We start from the raw sequence: 22172 nt of genomic DNA, 5'->3' as shown, positions 1-22172 counted from the left end.
TAATATCTCTTAAGACAATTCTTATCACGGTGAAACAATGCACCAATCTTCTATCGTTCCTAAGATCACGAAGTTCTATAATGCACAGGTTCGGCAAACCTGGGTTCTTTTTTTTTTTACCATCTTACCGGGACAGCACGCAGTGCGAGTAAACAAGTGTGATACAACTGCCGCGCGGAGGCATCAAACAAGCAAGCAACTCGATTGACGTTAAAACCGGAACACTGAAAGACGCGTCTTCGTTCAAGGCCCGTCACAACTACGGCAGCGTTCCCGAACGGCGCTGCAAAAACATGCACGGCTGCGTGAGGCGTACCCGATTTCCTACGCTTCAGCATCGCCGAGTTTTTCACCCCGAGAGCTGTGCAGTAGCAGTAGGCGCAAGCCGCACCCTGGGCGACGTTGCTTAGGTTTTAGACCCAGGAAGCGAGACGTCGTCAGACGGGCGCCCAGAAATGGAAACGCTTTCCAAGACGTAGTTCCAGTTTTCGTTACAACGAGTCGGGACTGCGATGCGTCAACGAGGTTAAACGCCGGCACGGAGAACGAGCAAAGTACGATGTAGGCCTACTGGGCGAGACCGAGCTCGCTGCAAACCGTACAGCTGGTCGAAGGTGGTAGAGGAGGGGGATGATACAATCACGCACGCTGCCTTCTTTTTTCTCACTTCGAACGATCGTGGCATGCGGAAACGCGGCCATGCCATGAGCGACTCACCGTAGGTTTCGGACATGCTGCCCTGCACTACGACGCCAGTTTTGGGGCATCAAATTTACACGGCGCCCGGAGCGCTGCAGCGCATCGAAGCAGCTCCCTCGGCGCTTTTCACTCGCCGTCTGCCAAGTGGACGGCTGACGGGCTTGGCTACTTCCGCGGCTTCGTAAACAATCAGCGAGCCAACGCGGAAGCCGACTTGGAGGAACCTGGCTACGTCACCAGCGACGTCACACGCTTCCGTTCATAGAGTTTCACTTTCGTACAATATTTTCGTATGAAACTATGCTTTTCTGCTATCACACCCCCTACCCCTCTTCCCGTAAATAATCGTAGCAGCATCATAGAGTATAGTTACTCTATGGCAGCATGGCATAGTGGCGATGTTTGTTTTGCTGCAAATGTATTTTCTACCCTTGTTTTTTTTTTCGCTTCCATAGTTACGCTGTAACTACATCTAAGTTGCGCTGTTCGTATATTCAGTTATGTCCAACCAACTTGCCCAAGTTTCCACGATTCAAACAAAAAAGCGCCTACATCTGGTCGGATTCGCTCGCAGGATTTCAAGCTGGACGGTTGTGCCCTCGCGATCTCCGACTTCAGCGTAGCTCCCGCCGACTGGTTCGCCCTCCGCGGTCTCCTGATGCCGTGTAGCTCTCGCATTGTGGCACCCCGCCCTTGGACTGCTTCGACCGGATCCCCACTTTCCTATCTCCTTCTTTTTCCTCTCGTTGGCTGTCTTCTTCTGCTTCTACTTTCCTTCTATTCTTTTTATCCCTCCTTCCCCCCACCCCTATAAGGCACTGCGCCGTGTCGCCTGAAGGCAGACAGAAATTAGGTGCCTTTTTCCTCTTCATTGTAACCACTACCACCACCACCACCATCTGGTCGCCAATAATTAGACGTATGCAGTCGCAAGAGTGGCATAAAGGTCTAGAAAGCATTTCTTATTTCGGACGTAAAGGGACAGTTCGGCAAGCGCATGTACCTTGTTTTCGCGAAGCTGCTCGTTCTGTTAGCGTTTTCGAACTTTGATTTGCATAAGATAACAGGCAGAATATGGCGAAGCCCCACCAAAAGGTAAGTATTCTTGAAGTGTGGAAAAAAAAAAAACAAATTAAGGCAGCGTCAACCGACGTTACTGTGCCGTTGTTAGGTGCAGTCAGTCATTAAAAAAAACGAAGAAAAGACGTGGATATTTTTACAGAAGAAATTCACTGCAGCAGCTGCGGAAAAGTGATCGACGACACGTAACGCACGATTACGACGAAACCTGACGAACAAATGTCGCGGCGCGGTCTTCTTTCCGATCATACATAACGAAGCTTTCGTTACAGCGAAATGAAGCTTTACTGGCAACACACTATTATTTTATTATTATTCTCGTCATCAGTCACATGTCTTGTAACATCGCTCTATAAGAGTGCGAGTGGCTGAACCTCTCCGACGGACTTCGCATGCGACCTGGGTGAACCAATGTTTGTAAAACAGAATAAAAGAAGAAAAAACCCCACCATATGAATCAAAGAGACAATAAGGTCAAGGAAAAAAAAAAAAACGTGCGGAATATCAATTGCAGTCTCTAACTGAATGTAGTAATTGTTGCGTCAATTGAAATGAATTGAAGCCGACGAATTATCATCCCATCCCCCTCGGAGGGATACGAACCCAACGACGTATGGAGTGACATTTCTTTCTATTTACATCGCAATTATGACAATACACTTAAAACAATTTATTTTTAGCAAATACAGGAGCCTTCAGAAAAAAAGAATCAATTTCTTTTGTTAGTGTTGTAGAGCGTAATTGAATGTTTTATTTTTGCACATGATAATAACATCGTTCGGGACAATTTCTACATTGTATTGTCTTAATCGAACCTAATTAATCTACGCCAAATCGTAATCAAGTTTTACACTGGGTGAATATCGCGGAAACAAGTAACAAATAAAAACCTTGAACGACGCAACAGAGTTTTTTTCACGCACCATGCAAGCCATCCAGGGCAATGATGAAACGGTTCACAACTCGCTGACACTAAACTCGAAGTCGCTTCCTTTTCAGTGGAACACGTCCGGCTTTAACACCATCTCCTCGAGGATGGACTCGTGCACGAAGTTCACAGTGGCCGCGTCGGTGGTGGGAACGTTATAACTCACGAACACCTGACGGTCTCCCGTTCGCTTAGCAAGTTTCGCGGCCAGCGCGTTGGACGTCAGGTCGGAGGCGTCGCCCATGAGGGAGCACGCCGTGGGCGCTTTCTCGAATGCCGTCGACATGGCGACCGATAGGTTCTTGAAACAGCCGCTCTGCGAGCCGACCCAGAGGAAAAAACTGGACTCCATGCGAAGCACGAGGAAATGCACGCTGTTGCCGTTGAAGTGACGCGAGAACTGGTGCGTCCTGAAGCCGCTGCTGGACTCCGTCGCCGCTGCCGGCGGCGTTGGTGCCGTTGACGGTGTAACGGACATTTTGGAGTTTCTTTCACTAACGCACAAGTTCCTCAGTCGGCGAAGGTCGTATGTTACGTTTACCACGCGTTGACGTAACGCCGTCGCCGTTGGAGAACGCAAATTAGCGTCAAGAGATTTTCCCCGCGCAGAGGAGAAATGACAAACAATGCCTCACGTGGGCGCGGCCATGTTGTCGTTATGAAGGTAAAGGAACCAAGACGTACGGAGCAACCATGGAAGCAACAACTCTTTTCGAATCAGTAACGCAATGCGCGCCATCTAGGTGCGGAATAAAAAAACGACTGTAGCCTTCGAGATCGGGACAAGGCGCCAGTTTTGAAGCCCTGCGTGCTGCGGTATCGGGAAGAAACAAGTCCTTCAAGGACGTCACAGTTGATTGTGGTGATAAGGTTACAATACAGAGACATTCATTGGTTCAGGTTCAAAATACGTCTAATATCTATGAAAAAACAATGCAATGAAACTCCAAAAATCAATTTTGCTTCAGTTGAAAAAAAAAAAAAAAAAGCCGAGCAAGGAAGAGCGAAGTGGAAGTGGACGAGAATGAACGACAGCCAATCTATCGCTTCCTAGGGAAAAAAAAAAACTTTTTCTATGAGGCGTTGGTCAAACAAAAATACCGTAACGAATGCTGGCGTTTTACGACCAAACAAAAATGTCGTAACGAATGCTGGCGTTTTACGACCCTAAACCACAATTGTGATTGCAATAACTGTAAATAAATAAATAAATAAATAAATAAATAAATAAATAAATAAATAAATAAATAAATAAATATGATTGTGATGAAAACCGAAGTGGAGAGAGAAATAAATAAACGTTTATTCCGAAACAGTGCTCCGAGCGAGGCCCGTTGTCACCCTAAGGTGGGAGGGTTCCCTAGTCCAGGGACCCTCTGGCTTCGACTGCCCTCTTGGTCATATTTGCAAAACTGTTTCAGCGCGCGAACAAAGGAAAAAGGACAGGGTACAGAGAAAGAGCGCTCTTTCTGTCTACCCTGTCCTTTTTCCTTTGTTCGCGCGCTGAAACAATCATGCAAATATGACTACGCACCAACTAGCCCAAGCTTCCACTCTTGCCCTCTTGGCCTTGGCGACGAGTTGTCGCTGGTCTTCCAGGCCCTCGAGGACGAGCTTGGCCTTCCACGTGAAGTGGAGGGCTCCGGAAATTTAGACTACTTGGGGTTCGCTAACGTGCACCAAAATATAAGTACAGATACCTCTAGCATTCTCACCTGCATCGCAAATGCGGTCGACCCCACAACCTTCGAGTCAGCAGTCGAACACCATTACCACCAGGACGCCGTTATAGGTGGCAATCAAGGATGACTAAAAAAGCAATTCCTAGAGTGGTAATTACGAACCGAAAACGAATTTGGACTTTCGCCACCCAGAAGGGGCGGTTACGGTGTGCGGACTTTTAAAGCAGGATTTTATTTCAAACCAAGCGTTTCCTTGTCACGAAGCAAGCACCTGGAAGTTAATGGAACGGTATCTCAAAAGTGAACACCGGCTTGATATTCGACATTAGTGTCCCTTCAAGTGAATATAGTGACATATGTTTAAATATTTTCGGTTTGTTGCTCTAAATACGAACACCGGAGTCGAAAACCCTGAAATCAGTATTATGACAACTGGGACTCCATCGAATACCTCTAATACATAGGAACACTTTCGGTTTCAATATCACAGTGATGCTGTCATCACAGTGTGACGTCACAAGATCGCAATTCGTTACCAACGGCCGATCGCTCATCTGCGCGTATAAGCAGCAATGAGTGAATAGTCGTCTAGTGACTTCTAGGCTGCATGCAGGAGAAATATTTTTGCAAACCACGTGAAATGTACGTTGCCTTGTCGCGATAATGTTCGTTACGCGGTTCGGCTGGCTTGCGGATGCTGGGCGACGAAAACATTGATATCAAAATAAGACGTTTTAGACGTGTTGCCTGGCTCCGGTGTGTGGAGAGCGTTCACAGAGCGCACCATCGAAACGAAAGATGCTCCATCTGGGGTGCCTCAAAATCATGTCAGGATTCATTTCAGTGGGTGACCATAACAGAACGCTCTGTCTGTGAGGCAGAGCAGGGGCAAAAGCTTGATTTAAATTTTGTTGTTAAGAAGTCACGAAAGCTTCCACTCCATATTTGTTTTTTAAACCATCTAGCAGGTAATGTCCAAAATTTCTCGTCTATTATGTATTTACGGCCCGCACTGTAACTTAATAAATAGGGCACAGCTGCGGAAGCGAGGGTCGCCCGGACACTACCAGTTTGTAGCAGTCTTATTCACATTTGCTAAAGCTCGAGGAACGTCCATTTAAATGCCATAACCGTAGGACGTGACATAAATCGGTGAGCAGATGGCGGGATCATATTACCGCTTGAACTTCAGCTTAGGTTTCGACTACGAAAGCAGCACGAAAAAAGCCGTGAGTCTGTTCTACTCATCTTCGAACGAATCCGCGACGTGCTGTACCTTTCCCCTCGTATTGACTGTCCGATAACGGCGTCCACTGAATCATGTCATTCGTTTCAAAACGTGCACGGCAGGTTGACAATATTGTTGCACCATCGCCCACAAAAGGGAACCACGAGTAGCATGCGGGCCAGCGCATAGGTCGACCTAAAGCGGCCCTGCAACACTTTTGAGCATCGGTAGTAGAGGCTCCCGACAACATGCGAGCCAAATATTATAACACAGCACGCGGCCCACAATTCACAATAAATTACCAGCTAAAAATTGCTTTCTATTCTCTCGACAAGTCACGTTATATGCCCATAAACCATACGTCAACGACCCATCATTCAGCCACTGGCTGATTGGAACATGGCGCGCTCACTCGTTACAGAGATCGCCGCGGGAGGCCGCTACTTGTCCACGCGTGCTTGTACATGCTACTTGTACATGAAGAATGTCGATACAAAATAGAGGAAGCGAACCAGAAATTTGACTGGAAAATACTTAGAAAACAGCAGGGGGCCAAACAAAAAAGAATTATCGGTTAAGAAGAAGGTGAAGGAAGCTGAGACCGATATGTGGAGAATTGGCATGATTAAGAAGTCCGCACTAGAGATCTATCGAACTTTTAAGCAGGAAATTGCCAAGAAAAGGATCTATGATAACACTCGGGGTAGTTCTCTACTGTTTGAGGCTAGGACGGGAGTATTGCGAACCAAGACATATCGGGCCAAATACGAAGCGGTATACACCGTATGCAGTGCATGTGGAGAGGAAGAGGAAACTGCCGAACACTTGATAATGTTTTGCAAAGGGCTTATAGTTCAGGATGATGGCGCAGAGTTTTTTCAAATCACTGGGGTTTAGGGACAGGGAGGGCAAAATAGACTTTAAGCGGGTAGAATTAACTAGAAGGAGGTTATCTGATTGGTGGCTGAAGTCAAGGCACGAGTGAAAGTTAAACCCTTCACGGCAAAGTACGAGTCCTCAACCTCACTATTTAAAGGAAAAAAAATAAATCTAGTTTTTGGTTCACTAAGTATTACGGCTTGGTGGCGTTAGCCACCACCCGATCTAAACGGTACAGCCATATCGATCGATTCATCCATACATCCATGCTCGCGCGATCACACTGAAAAAGCCACGCATTTGAAGAAAAAAAGAAAGAAAAGTGCTCAAGGTCGTGAAGCGCGCTTGACGTTTTTCTGTGGCCCTGTCATCCCTCCCTGCTTAGTTTCCAGCGCTTTCGTCGGGACGAGAGAAGAGAGAATGCAATTGCAGCATGCGACAAACCTTTGTAACTCCACTCGCCCCGGACAGTTCTTATTTTTTTTTTTTTTTGCGGTGTGGTATTCGTGATGAAATAAGCCCTTCCAGTGAATTCATTTCATGGTTACTTGAAGAAGTGTTTCAGGGCCCCTTTAAAGTTCCGTTTTCATCACGAGCAGCTTGCCCGATGTTAACGCATCCTTGCAAGTGGGGCACACCATGGATTCACTGTAGTTTCTGGTGTTGTTGCCCCAAACTCTTGTTAAAACACGCCACACGGGTTCAACACCACGCCACTTAGGAGCACGCGGATTCATCGCGCGACTACAGAATCTCGGTCCCCAATGCCATCACGTGATTGCTGAGAGAGAGTAAGGGGGAGAGGCCACAGCCACTAACACAGGCACGAATTTAGGCCCGAACGCGCCAGCGCGTGCAAAAGCGTGTTCTGACTAGGATAGTTGAGTGAACTGTACAAACTCGTACGCGGTGTAAACAAAGGTCTCCCGGGGATTCGTGAAAAAGCGGTGACTCCGCGCGGCAGATTTTCTTGATTTACTGAGCGAGTTTTACCTCAACTCGTCGTGCCCAGATGTGTCAACGGGATTTGAAACGCGTATGCTGCACTTCCCAGACGTTTCACCCCTGAAAGCCGAGTGTCGGGCCGGGGGACGCCTGTGCCCATTTTTGAAAAACCGGTGGATATCCGGTGGGACGTGGATTTGGACCCACGACCTTCCGCATCCGAAGCGGACACTCGAGCCTACGGCTGCGGTGACTATATGGTAAAACACGTCGGTTCATCGCGCGTCGTCAGTATCTCGTTCCCCGACGGCAGTGAGGGTGGCCACACACCGGATTGAACTCGGCCATAAGCTGCTTCCAATCTTATACTTCATCAGGCAGGGCGCGGCAAAGCTGTCGACCAACCCTGCAGCTGATGACCCGCCTGACGAGGTGAAATGAACTTCAGCCGCGGGGAATCGGTGCTTATGGTGCTCGGCTGCTTAACCAAACGTCGCGTGTTCGACACCGGACGTGACGATCGCATTTCGATGGAGGTGAAATGCTGCAGGCCTATGTGATGCGCGTGATGTCAGCGCACGTCAAGGAACATTATGATGGTCGAAAGCTCCGGACTCCTCCCCTACGGCGAGCCTCATGATCCTATCGTGGTTCTGGGACGTATAACACGCGACATTCGTCCTCTTCTCCTTCTTCTTCTTGTTATTATTAGAGGCGAAATGAATTTTATTCAGTCCTGGATAGCCCGGATAACGCAAACGTCACAGGGGATTCCTCTGCAATAGCTGGCCGCGCCCAAGTTGGTACTGGAATACCGTTGCCCTCTGCCCGTTGAAGGCCTTCTGAACTGCCCAGAGCTGCACCGTCAAGAACCTTCTGCCAGTCCTGTTCCGGGCTGAATTTTGCGCTGTATACGTATCGCCGCGGGCCCTGCCAGAGCGTGAGTGACGCTCACGACGGCTTGACGAAACGACAGACGCCTGGCCCTTGCGCGATCATGTACGGATCTGATCACGGGGGCTACACATGTCCCCCACACATGTCCCCCACCCCATGCGCACGCCCATAGCGGAATACGAGATGCTACAAAAGAGTGGCTGCCATTCCATACTTCCACAATATATCTCATGGCTTGAAAAAAGTTGGCTCGAGATATGATGTAGATGCCGTTTTATCAGCCCCGTGCAAAGTAGGCCACATTTGCAGGTTGACAGATGCTAGAAAGCTTGAAATGTAATTCCTCCCATTCACTTTCACAAAAAGTTATACTGAGCATTGGGCCCTTTTCCACAAAAACAAAAGCCGACAAGTTTCGATTAGGCAAATTCTTATCGCAAATTAAGGCCCAACCGCATGCACGCGGCTTTCGAGCGATAGCGAGGAGCGACAGCGACAAACTTGCTCCGTCGTGCATTCCCGTCGCGACGTCTGCAAGCATATGCCGGCGACAAACGGTCATTGTTGCTAGATTGAAAACTGTGGCGTACATACACTTAAATTGCGAGATAGGTCGATGGCAACATGCCCAATTTATTACTGTCTTGTGCGGAAGCCACAAAAGCGTTTCACGATGTCCTTTTTTTTGCAATATTTGGTTTAACCGCGACATTATGCCCAGAAGCATATGCTACGACTGTACCTTTCCAGCCACTATATCCTATGACGGATACGATGCACTTAGCATGACGATTTCACATTGCACCAAGCTACCATAATTGTCACGAGCTACCACCGAAACATCAAAACAAATCTTCGATAACAAGCTTTACGACGAAACACCGTGCAAAATATGGCCGTTGTCTTACTCTTCGCGTGAGATGCGCGAATGTAAAAAAAGTGGTCGATACCTCGCATTTCATGAATGCGCGCGGATAACAGGCATCGAGAGCAAATTGCAGTCAAAGCGAGGATCGAGGATGTAAGCCATATTACCGAAATCGTCACACTGGCTTCCGTGCGACAATCGATCTTTCTTTTTTTCTAGAGACGCGCGACGCGACAAGCGACGGATACAAATGGGCCTCCGCGACAGCAAATCCTGTCGCTGTCGCTAGGAAATCGCGTGCAAGCGGTTAGGTTTTTAGGTGAATTTCCCGCCATTAAAATAACCGGCTATGTCCTATAGCGACTGTTAATGTTTATCCAGTTGCCTCATGTACCCCCCCCCCCTTTTTTTTCTGTTATACACAACTGTTGGTAAAAAAGAACATACACGAAGAAATAAGAACTGATTCTACCAGAATCGTTTGCCAGCCTCGGTCTAGATAAACGATTCCATGGCACACATTCATTCTCTCCTGCAAGACCGAACAGCCCAGCTACGAGCATCGCGACTTAAATCTGACACATACACATTAGGAGCCAAAGGGACACCACAAGGGGCAGTCCTCAGCTCCTTTTCAACATAGTAATGAAGGGACTTTCTGACAAACTCCACGACGTCCCTAACTCAAACTGTGCTATACACGCAGATGAAATCACCATCTGATACCCCTGAGGTTCCTTGGCGGAGTTAGAGCAGGCCCTTCAAACCGCTCTCAATACCACAGAAGTCTATACCTAAAAAAATACTGGACTGCGAATGTCGCCCACGAATTCAGGGTTGCTACTGCACCGGTATAATCTCGCCAAGGCGCTCGTAATTTAATGCCCTTATACGAGCTACCCATAGCGCGACATACCATCTAGACGGGCAACAAATACCCCGCGCTCACTCCATACGCATTCCCCGCCTCCTAATCGAGGCCACCGGCTACCATGCACGACCAATAACACACTACGCAGGTACAACGGAAAACATGCTCCGACTCATTCAGCGAGTCTCGGGTCGCAGACGAGGCCTCGGAGAGGTCAACCTACTGCGCATATACCACGTGTTCCTGATGAGCGACGTCACCTCTACCCACAAGTGGACAACGGTGGAAAAGACGGAACTAAACACACTCATGCGCAAAAGCATTAAGCAAGTCCTTGGCTTACCTCAAAACACGGTTACTTCCCGTTTCGACCAACTATAGGCATGCACAACGACATTGATGAAGGAATTGAGGCCCAGAGCGCGGCCCGGACCGCGGCTTAAGTGATCTGCCTCTCCTCCTTCAAGGCAAGCGACGGACTTCTAAGCGAGGCCGGCATGCCCCACATCCCTAGCTCGAACACGCAGTAACCCTCCCCAGAGCTGTCCGTGCTATACCTACATGGAAACCCCATTCCACGAAATGTTCACCCGCCACACAACAAAGGCCGACGGCTGGCCCGCACTCACGCGATCCTCGACCGTGGCCCCGCGAATCGCAACTCTACCGTATTCGTCGGTGCGGTAACTTATACCTTTGCACTCGCGGTAGTAGATGACGACAGAGCCCTACGTTAAGCCGTCTCGGTTGGGCTTACAGTTTACAAACACGAAAATGTGTACGGGTATGCACAGTACCTCTCTTGATTCCCTGCCCACATGGGCAGGGAATCAATCAAAAACGTCCACAAACAGCAACGCACCCTCAACGAAGTGGTTCAAGACCGAGCGCGAGAACTGACCCGCCGCGGCGATCAATGAGCCACCGAAGAGCTGGGACCAGACGATTAGTTTCATGACCCTTCACTCACCTGCCACGAAGTCACCTCTCACTACTGAAACGACAGAAGCCTTCCATGCCACATGCAAAGCTCAAACGCAAGACATACCCTTTCGAAAGTTACAAACGAGATCGTACATATCACGCGGCCGACTCAGCCGTTACAACTCGGACATAATCCACAATACCCAGACTGCACAGAAGTGTGCAGTTCACCTTCTCTCGTGGTGAGGGACATCTCACCAGTGAGTCCGACTGGGAAGAGGCACTCCCAGAGCTCCAACACCAACAAAAGGCAGTGCAGAGGGCCCAAGAACTGGCGGAACGCCACCACGTTCCCGCTCCAACTCGGGTGTCACCTACGGTAGTCGCTGCTGGGATGTCCTTCGTGGACACCCTGGATGCTTAAACTCCACAGGACCTTTAAAAAAGGTTCTTCGGTGACTCACTGATTCTACTTCTAAGCATCGCCGACTCTATAATTGTGAAAATCACGCACGACAGATGCCAGCCGCCAGACACCCGTCGCACTGAATGACGCAACAGACGGGCGGCCGCGACTGCGTTGCACGCTCATCAGCGCACACAATCAACGATACATTCGGTGCACCGGGTGACACATGGAAACAAAAGAAACGCAGCTTGGTCGTTTAAGTACATAATATGTAACGCATATGGGTCGGAAACTGGCACAAAATTAGACTTCACGAATCGCACGAAACGCAGTGATTGCGGATTCGTTTCCTATAGACGAGGGCACTATATAGGACACCCACGCTCAGCCCTCGCCGATGAAGACAGGGCTATAGGTGAAGTTCTGTAGTGCCACATTTTCTCTTTTTTTTTTGTTTTAGTCAATCGAAGAAATTGCTATAACACCGATATTTCGGTGATGGCGTCGTACGCGGAAAACCCGGCACCAATAACAACAACTGTGGAACGAAATATTTCATAATCGGTGCTCCGATTTCAGTGATTCCGGAGATTGGTACTCGCGTTTCCCGGGTTCTTACACATTTGCTTCAGAAATGAGTTCTGTATGAGATATGAGAAATGCTTTCTTTCGGATGGCAACGTTAGCCGACATATATGCTGAAGACCTTTCCATCTCCAAGCCTTTTTCACAGCCCCCGTCACTTGGGGGATGCAAATAGACAATACACTTTCGAACATAGCGCGCTGGATGAGGTGTGTTTAACACCCCTGGCCATCAGATGAGCAATGTGTTATATGGCAATACGATATCTTTAATCGAAATCGCTCATCAATACACGTCACCACATTTCGTTGCTACTGTTGTGCTAAGCAGGTGGATCGAAGTTCGTACTCTCAGCATTGAGAAGGAAAAAGTTAGGAAGGAGCATTGCGCAATGCGATACAAAGAAGAAAAAAAAACAGAGAGAAAGAAAGGAACAGAGAGACAGAGAAAGAAACAAAGAAAAAAACAGAAAGTAACAGATGACAAGAGAGGAAAAGAAAGAAAGAAAAGTAGCAAATAAAGCTTCGGTTGCCCCGACTTTCCCCGATAGAAAAATGGCTCCTAATTATTATTTTTTTTCAGCACATAAGCAGGACGAAGACTGAAATCAAGGCCATATCTGAAGGAAATGGCAGAGCGCTCAGAACAAGACAGATCGATAAAAGAAAAAAAAAGAAGGCTTTTTTTTTCCCTCCATGGTCCAGCCAGAATAGCGCATTGTGTAGATACAGACTGTGGCACGCCCGGCAAGCTGGAACTTCTCGCTTAATTTCTTGTCTCTCCAGAAGAGTGCGTTCGCACAAGGTTAACGTTATTTGCCCGCACCAGCAATGAAATAATAAAAACAACAACAAAAAAAGAAATCGCGAAAGTCAAGCGGACAAACTCACTTCGTACGTCTGCGTCGTCTCGTTCGAACGTCTATACGAACGCTCTACACGTACGCACAGGGCCGAGATTGCGTCGTGTGCGCTCATTAGAGGACAGGGAGCACTGCGCAGCCCAAGCCAAGCCAAACCGAGCCACAGCGGGTATACACACGGACAGCGAGGAAAAGAAGAGCGACGAGCAGCCAGGCGCAAGAATTAAGCAAGACGGTAAATAAAGAAGTACCGCGCCAGCAAAACCGAAACACAAAAGATCCAATCATCGGAGACCTGCTTTCGTGTTTTTTTTTTCATACTTTTCGTTAGTATTCTTGTACTTAAGTCTTTCTACCCTTTTTTCTTGCTTTACTTTTCCAAATGACAAGCGAAGCAGACGAGGTGCACAGCGAAGTACAACAGCACGAGCTCGGAAACGTGGAATAATCACGAACCTAGGACGTTCGTCCGTCCATCCGTCCGTCCGTCCGTCCATCTGTCTGTCTGTCTGTCTGTCTGCCTGCCTATCTATCTATCTATCTATCTATCTATCTATCTATCTATCTATCTATCTATCTATCTATCTATCTATCTATCTATCTATCTATCTATCTATCTATCTATCTAAAGACAGACGAACAGACCGACAGATAGATAGATAGATAGATAGATAGATAGATAGATAGATAGATAGATAGATACATAGATAGATAGATAGAGCTGGCGACTGAGGTCATGGCGCAACGATTCCAGCGGCGGCACATAATTCCATCGACAAATCGCGGACGTGCGGCCGTCGTCAGATGACGATTAAAGAGAAGTGGGACCGGCAATAACAGCGAGAAAGAAGGAGAAAGAGAAGGCGAGAAATGTTGGGCTCACGATCGGAGAGGCTCCTGCTTGGAAAAAAAAAAGAAATGACACAACATACTGAAACACATAAACCCACACACGCTCCTGGTCAACGTTTCTCGGCAATCAGGTAAAATAACGACGAGGAAAGTAAAAAAATTAAATATAGGAGAAAACCCGTACACACAGGAAGTCAGCGGGTCACGAAGTCTCTTTCGTCGCACCTCGAGAAAAAATAAAAGCCACCGCCCTCTTTCACCGCGGCTCAGCGTTGCCAAGGCAACGGCATCACCAATAAGGTGTCACCGCCTGGCGGACGGAGCGAGCGAAACTGCGTCGGAGAGGTAAGTGGGGAGGGTAATTCCCTAAATGAGAAAGGGGTGGGGAGGCAACGGGACCCATAAATGAGGAACGAGAGAAGGTTAGGGAATGGGGTCGGCGATAAAAACAAGCCCCTCTCCCTGTTTCCCTCCTCACCCACCTCTCACTTTCCTCTCCCGACGTTGTGCAAGCTGACGCTGCCGCCGCGGTAACGTCGACGGCGGCAGCCGCCGCATAGTGAAAGGGGCGCGACGACACAGTAGGAGTCTGCGCCGCAGCGTACGCTCTGACACTCAAGAACACGACCTCTTTTGAACGTTAAACAGTACTCCGAAGATCGCCAGAAGAGGTCGTGCCGGAGCAACACCGAACGTCAACAGAGCCGTATTAAGACGAGCGGTAGAGAACACCTTTTTCCGCGATGGTGGTGGTGGTGATGGTGGTGACCGTGACGCCGGAGGTTAAGGAGACGGCGGCGGTGTTGTCGGACATTTAGCGATACCGATTCACGCAACATTTTTATTTTTTTCCACGCCGCTGCTGGGAAGCCGGCTTGTTGGTAAAAGCCGCGCGGCGGCTAATCGTTCGTTGAAAAGGGCAAACGCAGCTGCGGCGGCAGACATGGAAGCACGGCGCGGCTGGAACGATACGACGTCGTTCACTGGGTCACGCCGATTCGCCGCCGGACGAGCGAGGCAGCGCGCTGTGCGCAAGGCGGTCGCGCTGCTGGCGTTCCTGGCCGCCTGCTGCGTGCTGTCCCGCATCAGAACGAGTGAGTACGGCGACGTTAACCACGATGATACGTCGTTTTGTCAGTATAGAGCGGGTCTTGTAGCCTATAGCCTTCACGAACGAAACAAGGAGAGCCTGTTTTCGAGGGGCCATCATCGTGTCGTTAGGCGAAACCCTACTGTAGCGAAGGCACAGGGAAAAGGGGGTTGGCCCCTCTCCCCTGAATCCCTACCTGAATATTTTATGTGCACACACACGCGCACGCATGCATAACGTATAGTTCAGCTTCCCCTTCCAACCCCCCAAAAGTTTCTGATGATACCCCTGAGACGATGCAACGAACAAGACAGAATTAAACGAGAGAAAGCGCAGGAGAACGCGAATTGTCGTGGTTAACTGTAGTGTATCAATTATGACGTAAATTGAAATGAATTAACGTTGACGAAAATCGTCCTTCCCCTCGGCGGAATCACCAGATTCAAATGACGGCTGGCACTCCCTGGGATTACACGTACAGAAACACCGAAGGATGTGGAAGCATGTTCCATCGTATATAGCTCATTTGTTACCGGACACGTAGTTCGAATAGATGAGGATTCGTATCCCACCGACGGTAAAAGTGATCTTTGGACGACTTTAATTCTCTTCAAGTTACGTCATGACAGAACACAGCCGTTAAAAGACAACGGTAGATGTCCCCTATGCTTTCCTCGGCGGAATTGCTTATTGTATTAATGTAATCATAATTAATGGGGTTTAACGTTCCAAAACCACCATGTGATAGAGACGCCGTAGTGGAGAGCTCAGGAAAATTTGACCGCCGTGGTTCTTTAACATGCGCCTAAATCGAAGCACACGGACCTCAATCATTTTCGTCTCCATCGAAAATACGGCCAGGATTCGATCCCGCGACCTCCCCGCCACGGTGGTCTTAGTGGCCCACAGGTCGCGGGATCGGATCCCGCCTGCGGCGGCTACACTTTCTACGGAGGCGAAAGTGCTGTAGGCCCGTGTGCTCAGATTTAGTTGCACGTAAAAAAAACAAAAAAACCCTTGTGGTCGAAATTTCCGGAGCCCTCCACTACGGCGTCTCTCATAATCACACGGTGGTTTTGGGAGGTTAAACACCACAACTCAAATCAAATCGATCCCGGAACCTGCGGTGTTTATTTGATTCGTTCCTGTGACATATGCGCGGCATATAAGCTGTGAAGAAATGTCGCACATCGACTTAGGTTACCCTCCGTGTCATTTGAAGTGCGCTGAGCGCGACTGCTGAATGCAGTGCATGTCGAGTCGAGATATACATTACAAATCATAACAACCTGCGAGGCTCCTTCCAATGTAAACTGCGGTATACGGCTATGGCACACGACGGGACAGGAGACTCTGCATCAATTACAGAGCTCATTTCAGAGCTCGAGGCAGTACTGACTATTGTTATAGCGCGAACTCAGAACGACAAGAGGACAATTAAGCGCTAACTTCCAACTGAGTTTGTTGTGCAGAGAGTGAAAACATATGCGAGTATAGGAGACAAAAGACCATGTTTGTCTTTGTTTTTGTATTTTTTATCTTACTCATCTTCGCATTGTTCATATTTTGTCACGTTTTTTTTTTGTCTCCTATATTCGTTCTCTCGCTCTGCACAACAAACACAGTTGAAAGTGCGTGCTCGTCTTCTTGTCCTTTTGCCGTCGCTGTGAGCTCGCGCTATAACAATCGTCATGACCTAACAACCAGTTCAAACTGACACGCTACAAGGCGGCACTTTGTCACTACGTTTCAAATAAAACGCATAAAAAGTGAAACAATGTTTGATGAGTCATTATAATGAATCTCATGATGAGATAGCAGATGGAGCTAGTCACTGTCGCTTTGGCGACGCGAGTTTTAAATAGGAGCACCTTCATCTGTAATTAGCACGACATCGACAGCTGCGTAAAAGTTTGGGCTGCATGTATCCAATTATTAAAACAGAGAAAATAGCTTTCTTCCTGTCAAATGCGTTGTCCCTTTAGGGTTTGTTTGCGCAAGTGCAGATTATTCGAAAAGTATTCGAAGACATATTCGGCTTTTCGGGTATGTGCTATTCGATTCGAGTACCTGAAAATGAGGATGAACATGAGGGAGGAAAGTAAAGAAAGAGGGAGGACAAAACAGAGAGAAAGGAGAGGACGAAGGAAAGAAACTAAATAAATAAATATGAGAGAAATAGCTAGCTAGAGGAATAAAATATAGAAATAAAAAAGTAAGTAAAAAAGCGAAAGAGATGGATAAGGAGAAAATTCGCAAAATTCCACAAAACAGCAGGCAGGACTACCTATAGGCCCAGCAGTTTCTTTATCACTGCGCCTTCAGGGCGAGTAACACGGGTCCCTAGGATTTCACCCCCCCATCAAAATGCGACCATCGCGGCTGGTATCGAACCCATGACCTTGGGGGTCAGCAGCCTATAGCGCCATAACCACTGCTCCACTGCTGTAGACTATATATAGCGAGAGGGTTATCTCCCTAGATGGGCAGAATTGATTGACAATGAGTTTTAGACAACATTTCTAGAGGGTGGTTCTATAAACAATGTTCAAGTCCACGGCGCGTTGAAAATGGTGAGACAAAGCTGGGGGAAGAAAATTATAGAAGGCGAAAAAATACTGTGTATATACGATACAAAAAACGCGTTTGTTTTTCCTGCATCGAATAGAGTGTGTGTTTTTTTTAAATATCACATTGTCTCTATGGACCTCTGTCTGTGTGGTATATTGTGTATTCCATGCACGTCCTTTTGTGACGGCACGACTTGCAAGAGAATCTCTTTAATGCGTCATCCAGTAATCGTACCACGCCTCTTTAGTCAGCTATGAACGACTGAAGATTGGGTGGCAAGTTGAACGCACACTCAGCCGCTCACCCGAAGGTCGCCCATTCGATGCCGGCCGAATTCCGGTGGAGGCGAAAAGGTACAAGGCCTGTGCACCGTGCGACGTCAGTGCACGCTAAGGAATCCCGGACGGTCGAAATTACGGGAGGACTTCCACGCCTACAGCAGCCCTCTTAACGATACCATGGTTTCGAAACGTACCACCCCCGATATGATATTATTATTCGTCATTGAACAGTTAAGTGAGTGACGTGGATTGATACGAGACTTCAAATTTGACTTTCTCTCACAAACTAGGTGAACTATCTTTAGTTTCATTAAAAAGGGTAAAAAAAGAAAACAAAAATCAGCCATCTCCGCTTGGAGGACACTGATGAGACAGAGAAGTTGGTAGCTTACAAAAAAAAAAAGCATTCGCAACGCCAATCATTTTAGCTGGTTGAACGAAGTGGGATTTAAGTGAAGTGGCAGGAGTGGCGGCACTGTGGTAGTGGCCGTAGTGGTGTGAGGTGTGCGTGGTGGAAATGGTATAAAAAGAGCGGCACACATCCGCAGTCGGATTTACGCACTTTCTGTGGCACATAGTCGTTCACAATCTACGACGGCCTCCGGTCATGAAAGGCCCGACTAGCAGCCTTGCTGTAAAAATAAATAAATAAATGGGTGAATAAACCGACGATGGTCAAAGGGGTTCGTATTCAGAAGCGCATACCATTAGCGCCGTTATTATTATTATTATTATTATTATTATTATTATTATTATTATTATTATTATTATTATTATTATTATTATTATTATTATTATTATTATTATTATTAAGGGTGGAGTGCCCGAAGCCAGCTTCACATCGGCCACGGGTCACGACCCAGATATTGGCACTGCGTCAGGGATTCGCCAGTGCAGTGGCCCAGTCTCACCGTTGCTCGTACATTTAATGCACGGACACACACACAAAAATAAAAAACTGAGGGACCCTTAACCTTCGCCTTTAAGAGTTGAACGCGATAGCGAAATCCGTCCCCTAGTGCACCCTTCAACAGCTAAGTGCATACCTATCCATATGTTTTGTTACATAAACATGTACGAATACAAACACGCACACAGTAGATTGGACCAGCGCGCGCTATTATCGCCGAATCGTCTCGTTTTTGTCGTGACACCTGTCGAAAAAAAAATGCGTTAAAGGAGCCCTGAAACACTTTTTCAAGTAACCATGAAATAAATTCACTAGCACAGCTTATTGCCTCACGAATTCAACGTCGCAAACATTTTAAGAATCCGTCCAGTGCGATTGGAGTTACACAGGTATGTCGCATGCTGCAATTCCATTATCTCTTCTCTCGTCCCAACGAAAGCGCTGGAAGCTAAGCAGGAAGGGGTGGCAGGGCAAAGATACTACCGCACCTCGTGACCTTGAGCACTTTTTTTTTCTTCGAATGCGCGGCTTTTTCCAGTGTGATTGCGCGCGCACGCGTGGACAAGTAGCGGCCTCGCGCGGCTATCTCGGTAGCTTGATTTTTCGGTCACAGACGCACACACGGTTTTTCGCTCACAACCAATGGGGCCAACGTCGGCGGCAGGTTTTCTGCGACACGAGCTCTTTAACGCTATCGCGGTAGAATTGCGCTTAAAGGCCAAACCTCATAAGCGCGAGAATGCACGCGACAGCGACAAGCGACGCGACGTAGATCGGCGTCGCGCGATCAGTCGCTAGCGCAGGCAAACCTCATTCACGCGACGGCTTCGGCGAGCGAATTCCACTATTGCTGGCATGAGGCCGTCTACTCGCACCGAGAAAACCGCGTAGCGAGTGGTATGCAATTTAAAAATAAGATATATTGTTGTGTAATAAAACGGAAACTGTTTATGAATGCCTTGCAGCACTTTTATATATGCGCATGCGTAATAAACATTGCGTTATTTCTTGTTGCGCATACGTGACTCGGGCAGGGTCACGTGCACCTATGTAGTCTTCGTCTTTTCCGGTTTTTCGCTATTGGCTGCTTGTGGTGTACACGTATCCCGAAGGAGTACGGCCACCAGCGTGGGTCCGGTCTTAGCGAGCCGCAGGGCACGCGTTAACCGTCGCCGTGGCGGGAAACACGATACTGCTCAACGTCGCAACACTTTATTGTGGCAACACCAAACGCAGTACAGCCCGTTGCAAATAGGCGCGGCGGGAAAGCAAGTAGGTTTATCCACGCCACGGGCACAAAGTACTACACAGGGTGCCACGAGCACGTCTCCGCGGTAAAGGTGATCCACGGAGACACCGGGACAAAGGGGCCCGGTTGCTCGAGCGAGGGCAAAGGCGCTCGCGTTGGCTTCGAAGGGAGACGGGTCGGCGTAGCTAGGCCACGCACTAGGACACCGTACTGCCCTTCGGCCGTGAGTACGCAGCGGGGCAACAAAAGGTGAGCGTTCGCATCGGGCGCGAGGCGCCGTCAGCGAAGTCCGACGAGCCCCGAGCGACGGGACTCGACGGACGGAAAAGAATGCGTGTCTCACCGTTTGAAGTCCCGGACTGTACTCCCCGCTCCCGACGCAGCGCGCGAAAACCTCTCGGGGGTCCCCGCGCGCGGCGCCACAGCCAACATCCGCTACCGGGTGAGGGAGTTAAACGTCACTCCGCCCTTCCCAGCGCGGCTGACGGCAAAGGAGGGCAGACATGTCGGGACATGAGAATGGCAGAAAGGCGGGAAAGCCCGCGCAAAGGCAGCGGGCCAGCCTCAATTCCCACATGCTTGAGCCCAGCACTTCCGGGCGATGAGCGACGGTTTCCAAATCTGGAGAACCGAGCGATCGCGCGAAAACGAGCACGCGACACGTCGCGCGAACGCCCTGTTTCGTCGCTCATAGCGTCGCTCGTCGCTGTCGCGGGCATTTTCGCGCTTATGAGGTTTGGCCCTAACAGTTGACGTATCGCAGCTTCGCCGTCAGAACCCTCACGGCTCGCTCCCCGGTCTTCCGTGATCGCGGCGCACGGTAACATCACGAATGCGCACCGCGAACCCTGCACGCAAGCAGCCACAATTATCGTGCCTGATCGAGCACTATGGTTTTCCCGACGGCACAATGACCTCCTTCGCAGGTGCGTCCCCGAGTGACGCACCGCGGCGCATGACTAATGTTTGCACGAAAAAAAAATACACATAAACGAATCACTACGACCAGTGGAGGCTCTGCTGGGAATTCCCGCCACCAGCAGGCAGCTAGTCTTCCTTACTGTACGTGTATATATGCGTGTATTATAAAAGCATCCGAGAGTGGCGTAACATAGAAAACAAAAACATTTATCTTGTCCTAACAGCCTTCTTTGGATAACGTAAGTGAATCAGTGAGTCATTGAACTTACATCTTCCGAAGAGGGTTGGACCACCAGCCGGGACTGTTAGGATGGATAAAATAAATGTTTTATTGTGGTAGCCAACAAACATATCACGTCACCGTTCTACGTTCTTCACGTAGAATATGAGGGTCGCAGGTTCGGTTCCTGCCCACGGCAAGTAATCGTTTCACCCACCTTTCTTTCTTTACATTTACATTACAATTCGGTCTAATAACTTTCCCTATACTTTCCTTAAAATTATTCCATGCTATATCTCATTTACATTATATATATATATATATATATATATATATATATATATATATATATATATATATATATATATATATATATATATATATATATATATATAAATATATATATATATATATATATATATATATATATATATATATATATATCATCATCATCATCATCAGCCTGACTACGTCCACTGCAGGACAAAGGCCTCTCCCATGTTCCGCCAGTTAACCCGGTCCTGTGCTTGCTGCTGCCAATTTATACCCGCAAACTTCTTAATCTCATCTGCCCACCTAACCTTCTGTCTCCCCCTAACCCGCTTCCCTTCTCTGGGAATCCAGTCAGTTACCCTTAATGACCAGCGGTTATCCTGTCTACGCGCTACATGCCCTGCCCACGTCCATTTCTTCTTCTTGATTTCAGCTATGATATCCTTAACCCCTGTTTGTTCCCTAATCCACTCTGCTCTCTTCTTGTCTCTTAAGGTTACACCTACCATTTTTCTTTCCATTGCTCGCTGCGTCCTCCTCAATTTAAGCTGAACCCTCTTTGTAAGTCTCCAGGTTTCTGCTCCGTAGCTAAGAACCGGCAAGATACAGCTGTTATATACCTTCCTCTTGAGGGATAGTGGCAAACTACCTGTCATAATTTGAGAGTGCTTGCCAAATGTGCTCCACCCCATTCTTATTCTTCTAGTTACTTCAGTCTCGTGGTTCGGCTCTGCGGTTATTACCTGCCCTAAGTAGACATAGTCTTTTACAACTTCAAGTGCACTATTACCTATCTCGAAGCGCTGCTCCTTGCCGAGGTTGTTGTACATTACTTTCGTTTTCTGCAGATTAATTTTAAGACCCACCTTTCTGCTCTCCTTGTCTAGCTCTGTAATCATGAGTTGCAATTCGTCCGCCGAGTTACTCAGCAATGCAATGTCATCGGCG

General features: G+C 48.1%; 4 protein-coding genes across 5 annotated transcripts in view; 2 read left to right on the top strand and 2 right to left on the bottom strand.

Moving 5' to 3' along the window:
* Window positions 1-868, bottom strand: part of Rab4 (RAS oncogene family member Rab4) — a 38286-nt gene extending 37418 nt beyond the window's left edge. The window contains exon 1 of one of the 2 annotated variants that reach the window (XM_037419015.2): window positions 718-868. In XM_037419015.2, coding sequence (XP_037274912.1) covers window positions 718-733 — 16 coding nt within the window. In that variant the 5' untranslated portion in view covers window positions 734-868. Of the gene's footprint in view, window positions 1-316; window positions 675-717 lie in introns of those variants that run through there. The other variant, XM_075866152.1, reaches the window with a different exon arrangement.
* LOC119167519 (uncharacterized) overlaps window positions 1-2188 on the top strand; it is a 58405-nt gene extending 56217 nt beyond the window's left edge. Inside the window, exon 2 of the mRNA XM_075866151.1 lies at window positions 1274-2188. Coding sequence (XP_075722266.1) covers window positions 1274-1368 — 95 coding nt within the window. The 3' untranslated portion in view covers window positions 1369-2188. The remainder of the gene's footprint in view (window positions 1-1273) is intronic.
* A 246-nt stretch (window positions 2189-2434) lies between these two features.
* LOC119168563 (proteasome assembly chaperone 4) lies at window positions 2435-3381 on the bottom strand. The gene has a single exon (XM_037419960.2). It carries the CDS (start codon window positions 3183-3185, stop codon window positions 2775-2777), a length of 411 nt encoding a protein of 136 aa, XP_037275857.2. The 5' UTR covers window positions 3186-3381; the 3' UTR covers window positions 2435-2774.
* Window positions 3382-13585: 10204 nt separating this feature from the next.
* The window catches only part of LOC119168564 (sodium/potassium/calcium exchanger 4-like), a 115845-nt gene continuing 107258 nt past the window's right edge, over window positions 13586-22172 (top strand). The window contains exon 1 of the mRNA XM_075866137.1: window positions 13586-14803. Within this exon, the coding sequence (XP_075722252.1) occupies window positions 14653-14803 (151 nt within the window). The 5' untranslated portion in view covers window positions 13586-14652. The remainder of the gene's footprint in view (window positions 14804-22172) is intronic.

Source organism: Rhipicephalus microplus, chromosome 6 (genome assembly GCF_043290135.1).
Source record: "Rhipicephalus microplus isolate Deutch F79 chromosome 6, USDA_Rmic, whole genome shotgun sequence".
NCBI classification, from domain to species: Eukaryota; Metazoa; Arthropoda; class Arachnida; order Ixodida; family Ixodidae; genus Rhipicephalus; species Rhipicephalus microplus.
Note: the sequence above shows the minus strand (reverse complement) of the source record. Positions and strands in the feature narration are given on the sequence as shown.

What these genes read in the sequence shown, in the direction of transcription:
- LOC119168563 (XM_037419960.2), bottom strand. Translation starts at nt 3,185, where the DNA reads ATGTCCGTTACACCGTCAACGGCACCAACGCCGCCGGCAGCGGCGACG.